At 39.6% G+C, this 22041-nt stretch overlaps 1 protein-coding gene across 1 annotated transcript; it reads left to right on the forward strand.

Annotated features, from left to right (window-relative positions):
• The first annotated feature begins 5966 nt into the window (after nucleotides 1-5966).
• srek1ip1 (SREK1-interacting protein 1) lies at nucleotides 5967-10369 on the forward strand. Its single transcript, XM_039812403.1, has 5 exons — nucleotides 5967-6117; nucleotides 6786-6833; nucleotides 7791-7937; nucleotides 9176-9254; nucleotides 9445-10369. Exons 1-5 carry the CDS (start codon nucleotides 6105-6107, stop codon nucleotides 9677-9679), a joined length of 522 nt encoding a protein of 173 aa, XP_039668337.1. The 5' UTR covers nucleotides 5967-6104; the 3' UTR covers nucleotides 9680-10369.
• The last annotated feature ends 11672 nt before the right edge of the window (nucleotides 10370-22041 follow it).

Consider the following 22041-nt stretch of genomic DNA (forward strand, 5'->3'; position numbering starts at 1 on the left):
TTGGTTTCAAAGGAGTCAAAGTGGGACAAAGGGTTTATGGAATGCAGGGTAGTAAACAAGTGTGTAGATGCTGTACATTACAAAGACGAGCATGTGAAAATAAACTTGTACTTTGATGAGCTAAATGTTGAATGAAATCCAGAATTATGCGGAAAGACAGAAACAGTTGAAAGCCAGTGAGATGCAGCGAGCATGGTCCGATGAGAGAACGGAGTTTCAATCAACACACACAACCGTGGTGTACCTGCTTGCATTCCTCGACTCCCACTCAACTAAGCACTCTGCTTACCCTAGATCTCCTCCACATCAAAGACCCTTCATTACAGGAGCTATCAAACATGCACAGAAAGATACAGGGAGGGAGAGAGAGAGAGAACCCGGAGGGAGGAACGGAGGTGGGAGGGCGGAGGGGGTGAAGGAGAGCAGCCACACTCCTACTGCATACAGACGTATCGTTCAAAACAAATCAATTCCAGCTGCTATTTGCCTCATCTGGTAAGACCTCGGACAAGACCAGGCAGAAACACAAGACATAGCCCTGCAGTGGCCAAAGAACAGTGTGCAAAAATATTCCCAAATATGTTTTTAATTGGAGTCAAAGTAAATGAAGGCCAAGAAGATGAATGTTAAAACGTCAATGAGTCCAATCAGAGTGCTGGAACAGCATAAAATCTGAATATTGCTCTTCTTCCTCACAGCTTTTGTTTTCCCTTCTGAGAGGACGCCAAAGAGAGTTCTCCTACATGGCCACCCAGGCGTGATGCTTGTGCTTGTGGGAGGAACATTGTGTCAGGTGGTGAGGTTGGAAGACTCCGCGACTGGCGCTTGAGGTCAGACTTAGGTTTATTTTCCTAGGCAGGCCTCTGTCCAAAAACATTCTCCGCAGCATCCTCAGTGTCCGCCAGGTGCTGACCAGACAAAGCCTGTTAGCAGAGTAAGGAGAACTGCTGTAGAATGGACAGCTTCTTTCATTCACCTGGCTTGGAGGTATTCATTTTCATTTACAATTTAGGCATTCAGGTCACACACTCATGCATGGATTACCAATAAGGCACGGGGTTGACATTTCTTGAGGACCACACTGGACCACCCAGAGGGCTGCATGCACTGAGAAATGTGTCATTCAATGGGTTTTACAGTAAGTAGCCTAAACCAGGGATCTTCAACAGGGAGTCCGGGGCCTCTATGGGGTCCTCAGAGTCAGTGCAGGGGGGCCTCCAAATTATTGTAAAAAAAATTTAAAAGTCTTAACATGAATCCAACATATTATTAGCAACCAGAAATCCCCACTGCTAACTGGCCCATAAGTCAGGTAGTTCCTAAGGCCATCCACATACACAGTAAATCCTAAGGATTCACTGTGCCACATGTATGTTTAACATTAAAACATTATTTATAAAATCATGCCAACAATTATTAGGCTATTTTAATAGCAAAAAAGGTATACATGTATAAAGGCTTTAGGCCGCCCTACACCTTTTTGTAGGCCCAGTTTAATATGCAACTTCATTTTATACAATATATGTAGTAGGGGGTCCCTGCTCCGTCTCTCTTTCATTTAAAGGGTCCTTGGCTTAAAAAAAAACCTAAACTATGAGCTTCATCACACAGTCCACACTTGCATTTTCACAATAGATGAATAAAGTACCACTATACAAAATAAAGGTTTCAACCTTCACTGAGCCAGAATAAACGCTACTGAGGCAACATATAGCTGTTATTTTTTCTGCTACTCTTGGCACTCTTTACACATATGATTGTTGGTGATGTTTCCTCTAGCACCACCATGAAGTTTACATGTTTGGTTTTGAGTGAAATGCAACCGCTGGATGGATTGCTGAGAAATGAGGTGCACACTTTCATGTCATTATAAGGATGAATTACATTAACTTTGGTAATCCCTCAACTTTTCATCTAACACCATCATCAGGTCAAATTTGGAATTTGAACAATACTGTGTCCAAATATAATGCTTTATGAGCACCTACCTGCAAAACCAATGACATTCTCAGCATCCTTACCTGCAGTAACTGCTTGTAAGCACTGCTGCGGGTACTTATAGCCTTACAGAGCCACTTGCATTTCTGTAGACTCTTAGTCTTTCTTTATGAAAACATGTTAATTGATGTAAATGAGTGAGCACAAATGGTTTCAACCTCTTGCTCAAGAACAATGTGTTTTTTTTTCTGTAGGAAAATGTCCCTCATACCTAAAAATCCTGCTGCCCCCTAGCCCAGTTCTCAAGATGATTGTTAGGGTAACATGCAACTGGGTGTCAACAACATTCAGGCTGGGAAAAAGGTTCAAGGCACCACCAGAGTACTTTGTGCCAGTTTGAAGCCATGTCTTTGACGTGTGTTTGTGGCACGGATATGTGAATAATGAATCTGAGTGCGTGCAAAAGATGGCAAACAAGGAAATACATTTTAGGTTTAATTGACTGTAGAGCGTCCCAGTTGAGTACATATTGTTTAACAACATCAGAATCTCATTGCAGAAGTTGTGAAAAAGGGCTTGTTGTCCCTGAGGAAGAATTTCTGTCTCTCAGGCTCATGCAGTATAACGGGTTCCTGGAAATGTTTTGTTTGCATCACTTTCAAATCTAAATTCAGTCAAGAAAAATTCCCAGAAACTGTAAGTATCTCATTGTGACACTTACATCCATCATTTTTTTTAAAGCTGTGTTTTGTTTGTAGCAACAGAGAAACAAAAAAATCCCTCTTTCAGCTGTTTAGTGACGCACAGAGGCTGCAGAGAAAAAGAGGAAGACTTTGCAGAACCATATGTCTTTTTTAATAATGTGTAGAAGGTGTATAACAAACTCTGAGGTACATGGTTAAAGTTCTATCATCTCAAACACAGTGTGATTGCTTTTTACTGGAGATTCACTGGCTCAGTGTTTTCACATTTACACAAATACACCTTTGCTGTTTCTTTTTATCAAGTTAGACCTTAACAGATGGTAAAATGGAGGACAAAGATTGTAGAAGAGAGGCTCAGGTGAGGAATTTTTTTGTCTTATCTTTTTCAGGGAGCTTCTTATGACATGCGCAGACATGTAGTAGACAAGTTTGTGAACCAGCCTGTCAGCAGCTACCAATATGGCCCTCCTTAAATGCCCATGCAGGGCTTGGATCACAAGGCAAGATTAGCATCTTAGCCAAATTTGGTTAGTTCACTTTTAATTGAGCTGGATTACTTTGGTAACCATCACTGCATAGTAAACCTGATCTGGAGCAGTTTCAGCTTAAGGCAACCCGATTATCGGCCGTCGGACAGTCTGGCGAGGTCAGTGACTCGAGTCTCTTCGGTGTGTTCTGTGCGGTCGTCAGTCGGAGGAGCCGTCGGCCTTCATTTGGGCCGATATGACTTGTTGAACCAATCTGATCGGTGGAGTGCTAACCCAGAAATGACGAGTGGGATGAGCGTGACTAGAGTCTCTCAAAATCTGACGAAAATCTTTTAAACTGACCTTTGTCGATCTGAAATGAAGATTCAGCAACTGCATGGCCTATTTCTTGCTTAAAATGTTTTCAGAAACACATTTCGGTGAACTGTTTTTGTAAAATATGAGATTGTATTCCGAACGAGCCGCCATGATGTTCTGGCTTTGAAATTACAGAGAAGCCAGACCCTCGTGATGCGTTCGTCCAATCAGCTGCTGGTTTTCATATTTTGGGTGACAATACAGATTAGCGCCGCCTGCTGTTATGGAGACGTATTACGTCTTGCACACGCGCAGAACGTACGCTCAAGTCGGCGTCGCTTTGGTGTGTTCCAAGGCACTTTTTTGACCAACTTGGGGAGGCAGTCGGACTTTTCTGCCAAAGGTCGGCTATCAGGTTGGTGTGTCAGAGCCTTTAGATCTTCAGAGAAATCAAGAAGTGTAAAACCCACCTGCTAACCAATCAGCTTATGGAGAGTCATCTTTTCTACAAAAATCTAAAAGGTTTCTACATTTACAATAAACTGACATGTAATAATGAGTACCATGAACTGACAAGTAATAATGAGTACCAAGTGTTACAACTAGGCAAGTCAAATCACTTTAAACACAAGCAGTTACAATCTAGCGTTGCAAGACTGCTTATCCAGAGTTGGAGTCAACAAAGCCAGACAACCAAAAGAGAGATCAACAAAGCTGAACTTCAATCCTTGTGCCTCTCAATCATATCCCTCAACTTTGTGCTTTGTTTTTTGGATACCATTTGTTTACATTTGGATCACAGACTGTGACTTTAAGACATGAAATGCAATACAACTTTGAAGATGAATGATTTGAGGCACTGTTTAAGTGGAATGATTACATTAGACAGGCATGTGTGAATAAAAACACTACTTGTAAAAAGATATCTGGAATTACACTTTCAGATTACCCTGAGTCACACTGTATTACATTGAATGCAATGTGATATATACAGTTAATTTGCAACCAGCAGACTGGTGGTATGCATTTCTTCCACTGTGTTGATGTAGACAGACCAATGATTTATGTAATTCTAAATGTTATTAACTGGTGAGTGTTATGCAAGTTTTTGACTTGGCCTTGAAACATTAGAGCAGATGTGGTATTGTATCATTTGTCATTTGTGTATCTTATCTTACTGTAAAAGAAACTGATAATGAAACAAAGGTGCTAAAATGTTTACAAAAGATCTCGTTTTATCATGCCTTGAATAATTTGATGTAAAAAAAAAAATAAAACTCCTCAGTTTTCTGTGACTTTGATAATTATACATGACAGAAGGCGTGGGTACATCTGGTCACTGGCTGGAAATAGAGCAAACAGAGTAAGGTTGTGTGTTTATAAGCATGTGAGGTGACAACAAGACAAAATAATGGGGTGGAGTAGATCAAAGTCCTCTGGCTGAGTGGAACTTCAGAGCTGTGAGGCAGGTTATTGTGAGGCATCACCTGATTAGGTAACACTGACTGTAATAACGACTGTTTTTACCGTAAATAAAGTAAATTGCAGTATTAATTCTGCCAGAACTGTCACTGAAGCAGATGGCATGATCAAAAGACCAAGAGCGAGATTGTGTGTGTGTGTGTGTGTGTGTGTGTGTGTGTGTGTGTGTGTGTGTGTGTGTGTGTGTGTGTGTGTGTGTGTGTGTGTGTGTGTGTGTGTGTGTGTGTGTGTGTGTGTGTTTTACTGTCACAGACATGATGATGAGGGCAAGTCTGGGGGCCCCACATCTGTCGACATTTTCCATCTGCCAGTCTGACTCTGGCTGTCTTCAATTAACCCCTGACAAAAACCACAACTGGCTTTACTAGGAAAGCAATTAAGCATGGGCAAATATTGTTTCTGAAAAATTCTTCATTCATTTTTTTTACAACCTGATGCATGAATTCCAGGATATTATTTTATTTTATATTTTGCATACTGTATAATGTATATTTTATCTATATAGTTTGTCTTTGCACTGTTTTGTGCCTTAGATTAAAATTTTGTTTTTACTTGCGTGGTTGTTTTTTTTATAAATATTTATGAGCATTGTTGGAGGGAGGCTGACATCTAAGATTGTCATTGCCATCTCTGCAATGGTTGTGTACATACAAATTAAAGAACTTGAAGTGAACTAAGAAAGGATCAGGGCAATTCAGGAAGAGCAAATTGATTTTAATGTATCACACTTTTCAGCAGACATTGCACCACTCTTCATGGCAACCCATGCCCATGTGCCTTTACACCAACAAATAAACATATAGCCTAAACATTAAAAATACACCAACAATAAATAGACATGTTAGCTACCCCCTTACACTGAGTATTCATTCGTTGTAGCCTGTAGTAGTATGTTTAATCTAGTTGTTGACGATTTTGTATTTTCAGCTGTTCAAAGCTGGCTTGAAATGTATTTGCTGTTGTTGGAAGGGCGTTGCAAGCTGCTGCGCCAAACTCCAATCCAGTTGGTGGCGGTAATGCGCCAACAATTTGGTTTGCAAGTCGCCAGTGAAATGGGGGTGAAAATAAGAGAAGAAGAAGACGGAACCTAGTAGTTTCTAGAACAAATGTTTCCGTCCGACGTTATTTTGAGTGAAGACTCGTGTTATTTCTGTTGTTTGCTCTTCAAATTTACGGCTTTACCCTGGATAACTCAATGGCTACCCCTGGTTGGTTATAGATTTGATTTATGTAATTTTCAGATGTATGACTCATGGAGTTTCCTGTTGAAATCTAGCTAACGTTTAGCTATGGAAAACAGATTAACGATATGGTTTAACAAAGTGATGCTAACCTTAACGTTAGCTGAACGTTAACTTAGCTAGAACACAGACCAAACAACCTTTTAATAATACAAAAAATATCTTTCACGTCTCACGAGAAACTGTTAAACAATTAAAATAGACTGAAGTGTTACTGTTTTTATTTCTTTATAAATGTCTACATCTAACCTTAGCGCTGTAATAAAGCCTAACGTTAGCTAGCTACACTTGATGAGCAGCGTTAGCTGAAATGTGCCCCAATGTAACGTTAACGTCATAGTGGAAAGCTTTAACGTTAGTTAGTTGTTGCAGTAGAAGTATTAAGCGAAACTCCATAGCTAGCTAGCTAGCTACATGTTCTTAATGCTTTAATATGAATTAAAGGAGATATCAACGTATAACTTCTCACTTAAAATGCAGTTATTTAGCTACATGTAGCTAGCTAATGAACATATTGACCTAGGCTAACGTAATAGTCTTGTTATTGGACTGTCACGTGGGCTTGTATAACGTAACACAGATTTAATTCGGCTACTTTAAACACTAAAACACTTGTATTACTTATTATCTCACAGGTCCAAATAAGGACAACATCAGAGCTGGGTGCAAGAAATGTGGATATCGTAAGTAAAGCTTTTGACACACAAGTTCCTTCACAAGGTAAAGGAGGAGTTGTCATTACACCAAAGTCATTACGATTCATCCTCTGGGCACCATGAACGTCTGCACTAAATTCCATGGCAATCCATGCAGTATTTGTTGAGATATTCAGTCTGGACCAAAGTGATGGACTAACTGATCAACACTGCCATCACTAGAGCATCACATAACGCTAGCATGTCTGAACAGTACCATCTGGCATGTGTCTGTACAGATTTCAATTCATTCAGGGGAATTGAATGTGAGGATAGTGGGGGCAAGTGGATACATTGACTTTGTAATGTGAGGTAATAGCGGTTCTAAGTCTTGCCCCCACAGGCTTTATCAACCGCATTTACATTGTCTTTGTTTTTATGTGTGGCAGCTGTTGTTTATGTAGGCTAATGTCTGATTAACAATATGAGCTGGCGTAATTCTCTGACTCCATTCTGGTCCTGGCCCCATAAAATCAGGAACTGCACCACAGTACAAGAAAGCGTGAGAAATGGGAGAAAAGGGTGAAGGCAAGGTTAAATAATAGGACTGCTGGATTGTGTGTGTGTGTGTGTGTGTGTGTGTGTGTGTGTGTGTGTGTGTGTGTGTGTGTGTGTGTGTGTGTGTGTGTGTGTGTGTGTGTGTGTTTTAACTTTGGTTAATGTGGGTTTGTTAAAGTTAAGGTAGCATCTCTTGCAAAGTTTCAGTGAGTATTGTATGCAGCTCTTACGATTATATGTAATCCAGAAGTCTTGATGGTAATACTGAGTAGTAGTAGTAAAATGATAATCAAATGCTTGAATTTTTTGTTTTTTAAATTGAGGTAATATTCACTGGGCACTGATTTATATTTCTTTATGGCAGCTGGAAGGTTTATAATTCAAAAATGTAAAATTGTCCTGCTTTGTCATATTTATTCATTCATTCTGTTTGGAAATTTTTTTCAGCGGGCCACTTGACCTTTGAGTGCCGAAACTTTGTCAGAGTTGACCCCCAGAAAGACATTGTTCTGGATGTAAGCAGCACCAGCAGCGAGGAGAGTGAAGACGACGAACCTGCACCTCAGCGCAATGAGAAGCTGGGGCGAAGTAGAGGTAAAAACCATGATCAGCGTAAGCTTTTTATTTAGGTAGGCCTTTTCAGTATACAATCTCTATATAAAAGACAAGATGATCATTCACGAGGACAATTTGAATTTGATAAAAAAAAAAAAGCCATTAGAAAACTTTGTACGTCAGTACTCAGTCATAAGTCATGGAACTTGATGTTAATACTCCACAAACAGAAATGTTTGCCAACCCGGAGTGTGATGCTTCGTTACAAATCTGCAAGAGAGAAAAAAAGAAATGCTAATGACTAGTTTCTCTACTGATGCTGATACAGGATACTGTTTCTATTTTGCTCTAAAAGTGGCTATGTGGAACTTTCAGTTTGTGTTGATTCTAGCGGCCCCTTTAGATGCAAGCGGTAGTATTTTTACCACACCTGCTGTTGTAAAGGTCCTTTAGAGCTGGCGTTACCGGGAGGTCATATAGTTGTGATGAATGTTTTGCTCAGACAGACAATCATTCATTTACAATAAGAGAATACGTTACTGATGCATCATTGCATTTCAACTCGTGTTTGTATCCTAACTTTGATGTGTATACTTGGATCAAAACGGGGGGTACTGTGTCACGAGCCAAAGCTTTAGCAAGAGTTTGTGGTAGCAACCAATGTAGTAATAATAATAATAATAATAATAAGTTAGATGTTTATAGTGCCTTTCATGAAGCCCAAGTACAGGGGGACAAACGCAGACTAAAAAACCGAGGTTTACTCAGGTTTTCGCCCGCTGTCGGTCACTCTCCCTTTTAGCTTTTAGTTGTTCTTAATGAAAATACAAATAGGCCTACATAAAGAAATCTCCTGCTACTTTTTACATGGCTGGATTCTCAAAGACAGGCTTTTCCGGTGTTACACCGAAATAAGTTATTTTTCATTGTTAGTCTTGTTTGCTGTTACAAGTCATTTATAATCATCAGATGGAAAATTCAACAGTTTCAGAAACGTTTAAAGTTCCTCGTAGCTAATTAAAAGCTGTAATCATAAACATTTCCATTTAAATAAATGTCTGTTAAGGCACACTCTATCGCTGAAGTAAGGTAGCACAATGATGATTGAGCCCATAGCCCACTGCTGAAAGTATTGCAATATTTAAACATTTGCAGTATTAGAAACTGGGTGTGACATCTCCCGGGAAAAATGCTGTATTCCAGTTTTTTCTCCATTGTATATAGACACAGCTACTTTTCCAGTAAAAAATGCCTTGACTGTTTACAAATATGCATAGGTTCCCATGGCGATGACAACAATGGTAGAAAAGAGAGACACAAACGGAAGAAGAGCAGCGACAGAAAGTCAAGAAAGAGGTAACTACAATTTTTCTGTTCTTTGGTCCACACTGACCCTAAACATCACGGTTTTATATATATTTTTGTTCTCTGCTGGTGAAGAGGTGTATAATTCAGTAAAATCAGATATTATTTTAGGCAACAAAATAATACAGTGTTAAGAAACCTGACGCGTTTGCCTTTATTGGTCATTTATTCTCCTCTTCAGGTCTAAGTCGTCGAGTGATGAGAATACAAAGAAGAAAAAGAAACGCAGAAGTTCTGACTCCTCATCTGACGAAGAGGAGAGGAGGAAGAAGAAGAAAGTAAAAAGCCAAAAGAAGAAAAGCAAAAAGAACAAAAGGGAACATGGGAAGCATCAGAAGAGACAGAAGAAGAGGAAACAAGAATCCTCCTCCCCTTCTTCTTCCACCTCCAGTGAATCCTCAGACATCAGTGACTGAGACAGCTGAACTCTGCAGTGTCTGGAGGTCCAATATGTTTATTCTCCAGTCCATGAAAAGTGTAAATAAGGCACCTCATCTTGTTCCATACAAGTGTACCGTATATTACTGAGACCAGGATTTAAATGATTAATTAGTGCAAAAACACTGTAGATTGCATTGTACACTGCATATAACATGCACATGAAACAAATATGTTTGGGGTTCTCTGAATCATTTTTGAAAACATACAAACCCAGGGAACATGTTCTGGTTAAGCGTTTCTTTGTTCTTGCAGACCCGCTGTCATTTCACATTTGACAGTGAAATATGTAACATGTTAAGTCTCCTGTCATACATATTGCTGAACATCAGTTTGAGTTTTTCAAGTCCAATCAAGAAATGTAGTTCAGGAAAAAAAAAACTGGATATCTTCGGTAATAAGTTTCTGCATGCGGTCCTTTTGTCTTTTGTTCTTTTATAGACTTTTATGCTTCACTACTTTGAAATTGTGCCCTAAAACATTTTAAAAGGTCAACTGTGAATGCCAAACCTCATTCGACATGATTCGAATGGCTAAAGGTAACAATGATAATATGAATAATTATCAACCCATTATTTTTGTCAGTGCTGACAAGTCAGCAGCAGTTGAACTACTGGCTAATATCAAAAGACAAAAAAAAAAGTGTAGTGTAGTTGCTGTTAATATGATTATTGTCAAAATATGACCCTGGTTAGATGTAATGACATAAAAAAAGTTCATTCAAAAACATTGATGTGTTTGCATTTTGGGAACTGTACCTCTTTTATACAGCTTTTTTTTTTTATTTCCTATGCACAATTTACCATTGCGTCAATCTTATCTTATTTGGTCATCCCCATTAAGTGTTCCTTCATTGTAATAAAAATATTTTTGTATCTATCTCTACTGTCTCAGTTTAGTTTTGGAAATAATTTATAGTTGCATTAATTCAACATGTGACATGGCAGAAACTAGTCAAAAAAGTTGTCAGATGATGATGCCAGAGAGACCTGCTGGAACCTTACATGGTAATAGAGCAGATATAATTCATATTTCCTGTAGAGGGCAGCAACATACCTTAAATGTAAGATGAAGGACAATGATCTTAAAAATATTCAGCTGTATGTAACAGAAAACATTTCATCTGTATAGTATCAAGTGTCAAACGCTCTGTAGAAAATCAATAATTGGTGTGTTTGTATCCTAAGCTAACATTTCAGAATTTAGTTCTAAAATGATACAACATGATTTAGTCAGTCATTCATTGGCACATGCCACATACACACTTTTACATTATATCGCGTTAATTCTTAATATTTCTAGTCAGAGTCTAGTTTTAGTGCTCTTGAGGTGTGAAGCACAGTAACAAGCCTGTTCACTGTCTTGTGTTTATCATACTTTTTGGACAATCTGAACAGGCTATCAGCAGATAAACTATACAATGGCTAACATGGCCTGTTAAAAAGAAGCAGCACTGGGAAAACAAATGGAAAAGATATTCATTGAGTGAAACGGAACTGATTTGCATTGGGTACTTGTATTTGAATCCCTTTTTTTTAACATACTTTTTTTTTACATAGTGGTTGATGAATAGACAAAAAAGGAATTGAAATTGAAAAACACACTGACTGAAAGAGTGAATGGCAGAAACGGGGCAGATGAAAACATTGCAATATGTAATCTAAAAGACTAATGATGTGACTAAAACCCATAATAATGACTTACAACCCTAGACTTACTTACAGTATCAAATATCTACCTCCACCTAGTGGTTATGATGTGAATATTCAATGCATTCAAGTTGCTGGCATCCTCTTTACTAATAATGTGCAGTGGAGACAGACAAACAGACAGGCAGACGGAGACTAATAGGAGTGTTACAAAACTACCTGACACTTTTTTGATTTGCCAAATAATCATGAATAGACAGAAGCTGCTGAGTAACAACACCCTTCGGCTCGACTCCTTAACGGCAGAGGCACCTGTGTCAAACATCAATCTCACTTGCTACAGTAAATGTTTAGTGGGGGAGGGGATTTGATAAAGATGGGGAGTCACGTATATCACGTAGGCTATGTCACGTCCTCACGGAGAGATTCAATCCACGTACACATACTGGCACGAATTTCTTCAAACAGCTAATATACACACAGACACATGCATAAACATTTAAAAAAACACACCTACAATCATTTTGAGATTCAGAACATAAAAACATCCTTTCAAATTAATTAAAAGGGCTACTGAATCCACTTACAGTACACACACACACACACACACACACTTTTCATGGTCAGAGAGGTGAACTGGGGAGCACAAACTGTCACCAGGAAGTCAGGGCTGGACCGCCTCCTGTGGGGACCCTACTGCTTGGAGCCCAGAGATGTGGCTGAGGCCCCATGGTGGTCCACAGGCATGTGCAGCAAACCATTAAGAGGCATTTATTTATATCTATAAATTGCAGGAACATCTGTCTGTGTGTGTGTGTGTGTGTGTGTGTGTGTGCGTGCGTGCGTGTGTGTGCGTGTGTGTGTTATGCGCATATCTCTCGAGCGGTTTGTCTGATGGATTTCAAACGTTACAGGTGTCTTGCTACGTGCACGAGTAAGTGCAGTGCCAAGTTTGACGTTGTTTGGATTAGAAATGCAAAAAATATCGTTAAATATATATCGGTAAAAGAAGCACACATTGGCTTTTGCCGCTCTAGCCGCTGGCCACTCCCCCTCTCCCACTGCACACTGACTGAACACTTTGTCAGCTAAAATGTGACATACACCTCAGACCCACAAAAATGTGCAAAGTAGCACTACTTTGGACTGTCTTTGACTTTGAATAAACAAACGACAATTCCCGAATTTAAGGACGTTTCAGAATCCCACACATGCAAAGCACAACCAGCTACAGACAACAAGCAGACAGAGCGTGATGCCACATATAGGCAGGCTAACAGACACTGTTTTTGAGTCACATCGTTGTCCGTGTTTGGGGGCGTGTATGGTGGGAAGGTACCCGCACGCCACACGCAGACATGCAGAAGGCTTTACAACAGCGTGTTACCGCCTTTGACTCTTTTCCTGCTTCCAACGTTAGCTACATGATTGCTGGATATACCAAACTAACATTTCTTCACTTTCCTGGAGCACGAGCGGATAGCTGAAAGGAACATCGCGAATGTTGTGTGGAATAAGGTTGGCGAAAAAAAGGCACTATTCTTTTCCGTGTCTATTTTTTCGCTAAGAGGATACTCAACAAAAAGCCATTTGCCAACACTAAATATCAAACAAACGCCAGACACTATATAGTATTAATTAATTATACATTCATCACTTCTAACCAGAGGCAGAATATAAAGTAATCTCGGAGATTATTCCTTCACAGCGCTGTGCAAAGCGAGAAAATCTCAGAGCTGAACCGGGCAGACACAGCACTTTTCATCAGACTCACCCAGGGTTAATTAAGTCTACTGCTAACTAATAACATTACCGTCGCCTGTATGGAAATTAACACCTCTGCTGAAATGTTAAATTTGTTAACGATCAGACGACACAAGACAACACCATCTCTCTTTTTTTTTTTTTTTTTTTTTTTTTTTTTTTTTTTTTTTTTTTTTTTTTTTTTTTCTCGCTTTTTTTTTTTTTTTTTTTTTTTTTTTTTTTTTTTTTTTTTTTTTTTTTTTTTTTTTCTCTCTCTCTCTCTCTGCACACACACACACACACACACACACAGTCCGGTTCCGGTGGTTGATTAATGCAGATTTGTGCTGATTAGCTCTCATAACGGGCCAGGTGGGTAGCGCACCGCCATGAGTCCATGACGCTAATGTCTGATTACTCCACATTGTCATTGCGATAGTTTGTGATTACATTCTGAATCTGCAACGTTCTCTGTCAGGTAAATCAGTAAGTTAGTAGTAGGCTATACAGGGGAGTTGCATATTAAGTGTTTTGGGGTCCTTCTTTTAGTAATTTTGGGTTACAATTTGGTTTTGATGAATTCTACAAGCAGCAATACCACAGGCCAAGCAATCGGCCCATTCCAAACAGGCACATTTTCAACGGGCACTGCACTAGTTTACATTAGTTATTGCTTCCATCCCACTGCCGCCATGCCGTCAGTATTACTCACAGAGCAGTACATACATTACAAAACAAGGATCTTTGGAAGCCCTTGTGTTTTATGCGATCTGGGCTGTTTGACAGATGTTTATAATAGCGCCATTAATTTCACTTTGCCTTGGGGAAGGGGATATCTTTCCAAACATCTGCAACAACCTGACAGCTACGTGCATGGCTGCTGATCACAGCCCGGCATTATGACTTGATGTGTCCCTGCTCTTTTATCTTTTTGAGGTCCAGAGGGCAGATTCATCAAATTTGTCAAAGAAACCAACATTTAGCTGCTGCTGACTGTTTGTGGAGACAGTCAAGTAGTCAATGAAAATGCTGGGAATTGGGAATGCGTGAAGTCTGATTCATGTGGCAGATGATGGAAGTGATTTCACACCTTGAGCCCATGTCCTCACTCAGTAGTTAAATAGTGCCATTTACAGTCACTCAGTTCCCCCCACAGTTGTTATAAATGGGGAAATTAGCTATAGAGACCAAAACCTTTTTTTAACCATACTGTAAACATGTTTAACTCTGCTGTAAAGTTGAGCATTTTAAGCCACCCCCAAACGCCCACTTGATGAACTGCAGTTTTTGGTACTTAGGCATTGGCTTAATTTTTCAGCAAGTGGGATTCATGATAATGCCCAGGAGATAGTTAGCTTAGCTTAGCATAAAGACTGAAAACAAAGGAAACCTAGCCTGGCTCTGTCCAAAGGTAACAAATCCAGCTAACAGCACCTTTAAAGCTCACTAATTAACTTGTTATATTTCATTTCTAATATCTGTACAGAAACCAAAGACCAAGTTGTAGTTTTACAGGAAGTTATGCGCTGGCAATGTGACATCCTGGAGTCATAACGGTCACAGTAAGGTTGCCATGTAACCAGCTTATACTTCAGGAAGTTCCTGCTTCTGTTCTGTAAATAAATAATCAATACTCAAAATTTCATGGACATAAAAATGGTTTTGATCTCTTGATCTCCTCACTACTCTCGGCAAGAAAGCGAATATGCACATTTTCTGAAACTGCAGGGTAAAGCTCAGAGAGCAATCAACAATAATGAGTAATAAGCATCAAAGATGTTTCTAAAATAAAAGTAGAAGTGATTCTTGAGTACTAATGCATCAAGATTCAAACAAAAACGTCATTATTATAAAAATACTGTGATGTGAATTACACATTTGTTGTAAGCATCTATAAATGAGCACTCATTATTTTCATTTTAAAATACCAATACCATTATGCCTGCTGTTAAACATATTAACATTATGCTTATTAATACACTTGATAAAGGCTGTACTACTGTAAAGTGTTGACAAAAGAAACTTGGAGAGTGGGAAACTTTAAATTTGCCCAGATGGTAAGAGGACAACTTGATACAGAGGAGCAAATGAAGTCGAAGGAGTTCTGCCATGTGCAGCCACACTGAGCAAACCATATGCTGTTTGTATAAGACAACAACAAGGTTTTCCTGTTTTCATCAGATCATTGGCTTTTATTGAGCCTGTTGGGCTGTCGGAAAGCAGCGAGCAAATGGGACTCCACTTGGCCATTTAAATGAAAATGAGATGGTCAAAGTCATCTTTTAGAGAGTTTAGCTGTAGAAGAGCAGCGATTTAGCCTCCAGGTAAACATCTTTGAGAAACTTAGTTGAAATCCTTTTTGCTAAATGGCTGACCAGAATGACCCCATCAGGGTAAATGATTTCTCATTAGCATAAGGTGTGTTTTTCAATTTGTTTATATAACTTTAGTACCTCCATTTCAGGCTTGTGTGGGCGGCCTGGTAGCCTCTGTGCTGGTGTCTGTTTTTAACCTTTCTTGGGAAATTGAGCACACATGCTCTCTTTTTTTTCCAGCAACGCCCTGCATCACATTCACACACTTTCATTCATCCAACCTGGGAGCAGCCCAGTACAACCACAGTCTCTTGCTGAGGCCATTGCACAGCTCCACTGGAGATACAAAATGCTTGGCTCAAAGGCACCTCTGTGGAATAGCTCAGGAGACTAGATAGATCATTCGTCCTGGGAATTCAAACCTGCAACCTTTTGGTCATGGGCCTGCTTCTCTTAACCTTAAGGCCTCCACCACTACACAGCAAAGCATAACATCTTCCCAGAAATAAAAAGAAAATCCCTTATGCTGCACTTTGGTGGGAACAACCCAAGCTGAGAGATGGCGCCGGTTTTGCGTCTGTAACCACTGTTGAAATATTATTTCAGAGGCAAGCCGTCCCCGCATCTTGGAGCACGGTGAGCAGAGCTCACTTGAAAAACGCATTAGGGCCAAGGGGCAAGTTGGAGGCTATACATTTGCTACCAATTTAGTTTCTGCATCTTAGATTTCGTTCTTCTCTTCCTCTCCTGGCCCCAAAACCAGGCCTAATGTAGTAAATGACCTCTAGGATAAATAGACAGCAGGCTACATGACCCCAGCCATCAAAAACGGAGGCTGTAATAAATACTACATGGCTTTACAGGAAGCGTGTTCGACATTCTCCCAAAACCTGCAGGGAAAGAAAACGAGGGGGCGAACGGGGTGAGTCTCTGTTCACCGCTCTCTCTTCGGTCAAAACCTGAGGTCTGTTATTACCGGCCTGGGTTCTCATTCAGAGTGGAGCTTGTTCATATAAACCTTGAGGTTTGAGGCATCGGTGGACTGACTGGGTGGCTTTCACCAGGGAATTAGTACAGGGTCGCTTTGGATCACGATCAGTAGGCCCTCTACGGCTAACCTGTGTTGGACCGGGCTGCTTGTGGAGGTGGTGGTGGTGGTGAGGACAAGTTTCCTGGCTCTGGATATGGGTCAGTCAGAACCCAGGATATGTAGGCCTCGATTCTGTAAATCATGGATCCTTCTGATGCTTTTCTACTTAGTTTATAATTTCTAAATCATTTTATTTAACCACTATTTTCCAGATTAGCCATGGTGAGATTGGGAATCTCTTCTACTGTAAGATCTTTTATCACATTTTTGTATAGCGGGAGAAGGTTCAGTGTACACAGTATTTTCAGCCACATAGTGTACAGTATGAAGACAGTTGGAAAGATTGAACACTTTGAGGTCAGAGAGGACTTGACACATTTTATTAATAGTGAGGGTTACTGATGTAATGAATGATGCAAATGTGATTTCTAGACCTCAATTATCTTTGGCAAGAAAGAACGGTGATGTAAATGATTTTGATGTCTTTGATGTTTTGCATATTCATGCTTTAAAAATCCACTAGATGGTAGCTTTTTAAACAGCTTGATGTACCATTTAATGTTGAGTTTAATCACATTTTTTAGCACCCCATAAAATTTCCCATAAAGTATGTACTCGGTGATCATCCTGGCAAATAAATTAAAACATTGCCAAGAGGGGGCTTTATTTTAAAACTACACAATCAGTCATGCCGTGCCCCATCTGAGCAAAAACTGTTTATTTCTCGCTGTGTGCCAGGAGCCAGGATTGTAGATATTTCCCATAATGTTTGACTGCATTCAAATGACCATAATATGACTATACCCCAGCAGTCTGAGCTTCTCCAAATGGATTTTATCTGACTTTTCTTTGATGCAATAGATTTGTCACCACACCTTCCATCTTGTATGGCAGGTATGGTATTCATGCTAGTACCCCAGGGGACTTTATTTTACTTTCTTGATATGTTTTATTCACTCCATACAGCCCCTCGTGTATGAAAGCTTCCAACTCAAAATACCATAGAACACAGTCCCAGTCCATTTACACCTTTAGTGCAGTTTCAGAACTTCGATCACAAACTTGCTGCCTCTCTTGCTGGCTGTTTAATTTCTCTTCAAGTTTCAGTTGTAGGGACCCCACTCATGTAATTTAAAGAAATGCTGTAATTTCCATGTACCTTTTGGATGAGGTCTATTGTACACATGCATGCTATTGACTTCTTCATCCTTTTCTGACCCAATGCATCCGTCTCACTGAGGTCCAGAAGGTGGCAGGAGTGGCACTGCTGACAACGCACCAGCAGAGAAAAAAAAATCACCACCCACCCAACAGCTTCAGCACCACAGAGCCTTTCCTCTCCACTCCTCGAACGACGATAGACTTTTTACACGTCCCCAACATCAGACGCATGTGGCTTTTTCAAAGACGAACAACATGGTGTCATCTCTTTGCCGGGGCACATCTGCTCACTCTTACTCTGGTTTTAGTGTTCTTTCCACTCAACATTTATATGGAAAGTGTTGTATGCCTTTGTTCTGTTCTGTGGGGGGTTTCTGTCCCTTTGTTTGAAAGAGACATCAAACAGGGCCAGAGGGGCACATGATGGCTTGAACATGATCAAGATGGTTATTTTTTGTCCTCTTACATCGTCACTAGCCTTGGCTTTCATTTTTTCTTGTTTGGTATGATGGAAAACTTCATAATGAGACTGGCACTGATGTCATCACATCTTTTTTGACAGATGTTGACGTCAGTCTGTTGGTTGCTTCAAGTGATTACTACTAACATCTCTCAAAGGTTTTTACAAAGAATACGTAATTTTTAGCACATCATACATATTTTTCTCAGCACAACATTGCCTATTTTTTTATATTTGGGAACAATTAACATAGTTTGCTGTTTCTTAGTATATCGGTTAGCTATAGGTTCAACTTATGTTCCAAAACACAGTGGATCTTTGCCACCAACTACCATAAGATACAAGATAAGACAGACAATCTTGACATATTTGCAAAGCAAACAGGTATTAGCATCAACCAACAAAACTCAAGTGATGTACATTAATATAACACCTCCAGCACCAGTTTTAATAAATGGGGAGCCGCTACAAGTTGTGGAGAACTTCACATTTTTTTAGACAGCCTTATCAGCAGGACAGCAAGAGTTGTGGGTGCTCGTGGGAAAGCAAAGCTGGCATGAATAGGATGAGGCATTCAACAATGCATGACTGAGAACGCTATGTGGCATCTGCTCACAGACGTTTCTGAACATTTTGGGGCCCTAAGCAACATCTTACACACAAACACACACACAAAAAGGTCTCCAAGAGGTAACAAAAACGTGCACACGCACACACAGACACTCACACACACACACACACACACACACACACACACACACACACACACACACACACACACACACACACACACACACACAAACGCTAGACCCAAGACACTCTGTCCCCCACCTGCAGCTTCAGTTTGAACAGAGCACCGTGTTGGTGTGCTGCAGTGCCCAGTCTGAAATCCTCCCACAGCCTGCAATCTACAAACGGTGAATGCTCTTGTGTGCAGTTTTAACACTGTATCAGTTTTATGAAGCAAAGTGAGACTAAAGTTAGAACTTCAATTCACAAAGGTCCATCCCCAAAAGTGTGCCCTCTGGTGGGGTTAGATGTTAAAACTCAATATTCTGACTCTGAGGAGCTCAGATGATGTTTTTTCTATTAATGGAAGAGGAACGCCATCATGATAAAGAAATATAAACAAATACATAATGTTCAAAGTCTATCTCGCACTTAATAAAAACTCTAAATGACATAAAATCATGCCATTACTGTTGCTCAAGAGCAATATTCATAAATGAAAAAACATATGAGCCGACCATTTACCTCGAGGAAGAGGGCCTTGCGATATCTACACCAAGTGGAGGAGCGTTTTATGATCTGCTCCTTCATGACTATACCAAATTGTTTCTTCTAAAGTGTGGTATCTGGCTCATAAACTGCCAAAAGCTCCCACAGGCTAAATGAGCAGACGTCTGTAATTGTCTAGGTGGTCGAGTGTGTGTATGTGTTTGTAAGATTGGGAAAGAGAAAACGAGGAGATGGCAAACGAAGGAGGAGGAAAGCCTATTAGGCAGTGGGAGAAAAGTAAGTCTTGTGTGGGTGTGTTTTGACATGCAGTTGCTTGCTAATGTTTTATTCAAAGGATTATTCATCCATCCCTGTGATGAGCTTAGCTTTCAATTCTGAACATCAATGCAGCTTAATATTCTGGCAATTATTAGACAAATTCTGGGCTAATCACCTTTTTTCTCTTTGTAATTTCACAGCAGCTCTGTTGGAATATCCTTGTGGTTCACACAGAAAAAACTGATTTATCTTTAATTTCAGGGGCTTCCTCTACCAACAGTGGCACTGTTAGAAAAGAGCACAACCCTAAGAACACAGTCTTTATATGGGTTTAGGGGGAAACTACTGTGTTATTAATGCAAAGCATTACAATGCAAAGGATTACTCACCAGGCTGAGCCCACATTGTGGTCAGACCTGCAGTTTTCAGCCACTGTTTACCATCTACAAGCTAAGTAATAGCTGATGACAAAACAATCTCACCACAAGAGCACTTTAGTAGCTGTTATAATGCTTTCCACCATATGACATGATCGTCCTTAGCAGGTGGAGTTTGCCCAGTTGTCAATTGGCTTAAAACTTGAGATTAACAGTTCATCATTCCTTCAATCCAGTAGTTGTCAAAAAAATTGCTTCACAAGCTTCAATTTAGTAGCTGTTACCAGAGATGGGAAGTAACAAAGTACAAATACTTCGTTACTGTACTCATGTAGATTTTTCAGATATTTTTACTTTACTTTACTATTTATTTTTGTGGCAACTTTTTACTTTTACTCCTTACGTTTTAACACGAATATTGGTACTTTCTACTCCTTACATTTTAGAAAATTGGCTCGTTACTTTAGTTTTGTACAAAAGGTCGTCTATCAGGAGTGATTGTGAGTGCATGTCGGAAAATAGCGCGAACACGCGCCTTACATCGCGAGCCACACGGAGAAAAAAGGATAATCAGTTAGATCGTGTGTGTGCGTCCTTGAGAACTGTAAGTCGTATAACTTATGTTGTCAGTTAATTTAAGCCTGTTGTTGTATTGGTCTATAGTTCTTGCAAATTTAAAGTAAGTTAGCTAGTGATTTTGTTGTTTGTGTTAACCTGTTAGCTAGGTTGCACGTTACTTGATGCTTTCTCCGTCCGTGTTTTAACAGACACACCTGGGGCGAAGTTGGAAACCAGAATCAGCTTTAAATACAGTCCTAATCTAGTCCTCATTAACAAGTTTCAAATAATTTTACTGGAGTTACCGTTATTATTTTTCACGTCATCAATACCGAATTCAATCTAATTGGATGGGAATATACTGTACGTTGTAATTGACGCACCACTACAAGATGTCACTAGTAGTATGATGGCGACATGATTGAAAATGAAGAAAACAGAGATCCCAGAGATTCAGCAGACAAGCAGCAAAACATTCTCAATCATCCTTGGCCTTATCTGAGAGAGATGTTTAGGCATCAAGAATGACTCCTGGCGAATGTGCTGCGTAACTCTTAAAGTATGGGAAACTTCTTAATTAATGTCTGTTTAGTAAATCATATTTAATCCTTAATTTTCTTTATTTGACACACACACACACATACATGTAGATTCCTTTAAATGTTAAGGGGAAGATTAAAAAAGAGAAACTGGATCTGTGAATTCTCACAGAATCACAACTGAATTCATATATTACTACTCAGTCAGAATCTTATTAACCTGGAGTCCCAGTCTCTGTCACAATAATCATATATGTGATGTTTTAGGCCTATTGACAGACATCCATTTAAAATGTAGGCAATGGTATATAAAGAGCCTTTTTTTCCATGTCCACTGAAGTTACTCAGCTTGTACTCTGGTAACATTTGTGTGGTCCAGGTAGCTTTGCATAAGAAATGGTTGTCATTCTCAAGCCTGTACTTTGTTACTTTTACTTGAGTAAAGAAGTTAAATCAGTACTTCTACTTTTACCAGAGTATTTTTTAACATAAGTATCTGTACTTCTACTTGAGTACGAGAAGTGAGTACTTTTGCCATCTCTGGCTTTTACAGAGCTTTCAATCAGCAAACTCCCTCTGTAGAGGATGATCGTGTCATACAATCAAAACCTCCGGACCTGCCCTGTCTCATAAAAATTACGTTCCCATAGCCATACAACAAAAGCGCATTCTCAAATATGTTTTGAGGGAAACATATTTTGTTCCAGATTACATTTGTCTTTGATGTTTCACAACTATGTTTCTAATCAAAGTCCGCAAAAGTAGGTAGGGATGGGTCAAACAAACACAGGACGTTTACCAAGGAGACCGCTGTTCGTGTCCCATGTGAAACCAAAAGTCAACGTTGACTTGTTTACATACCTATGTACTTTATAACATACTACTACTTCAACTATTTAAATTAAATTACTCGTTTTAACCCAAACCATGATTTTCTTCTAAACCCAACCA

This window comes from Perca fluviatilis, chromosome 9 (genome assembly GCF_010015445.1).
Source record: "Perca fluviatilis chromosome 9, GENO_Pfluv_1.0, whole genome shotgun sequence".
NCBI lineage: Eukaryota > Metazoa > Chordata > Actinopteri > Perciformes > Percidae > Perca > Perca fluviatilis.

What these genes read in the sequence shown, in the direction of transcription:
- srek1ip1 (XM_039812403.1), top strand. An exon ending in GTGCAAGAAATGTGGATATC is followed by an intron (nt 6,834 to 7,790) that starts GTAAGTAAAGCT and finishes AATTTTTTTCAG; the next exon opens with CGGGCCACTTGACCTTTGAG. An exon ending in GACAGAAAGTCAAGAAAGAG is followed by an intron (nt 9,255 to 9,444) that starts GTAACTACAATT and finishes TCTCCTCTTCAG; the next exon opens with GTCTAAGTCGTCGAGTGATG.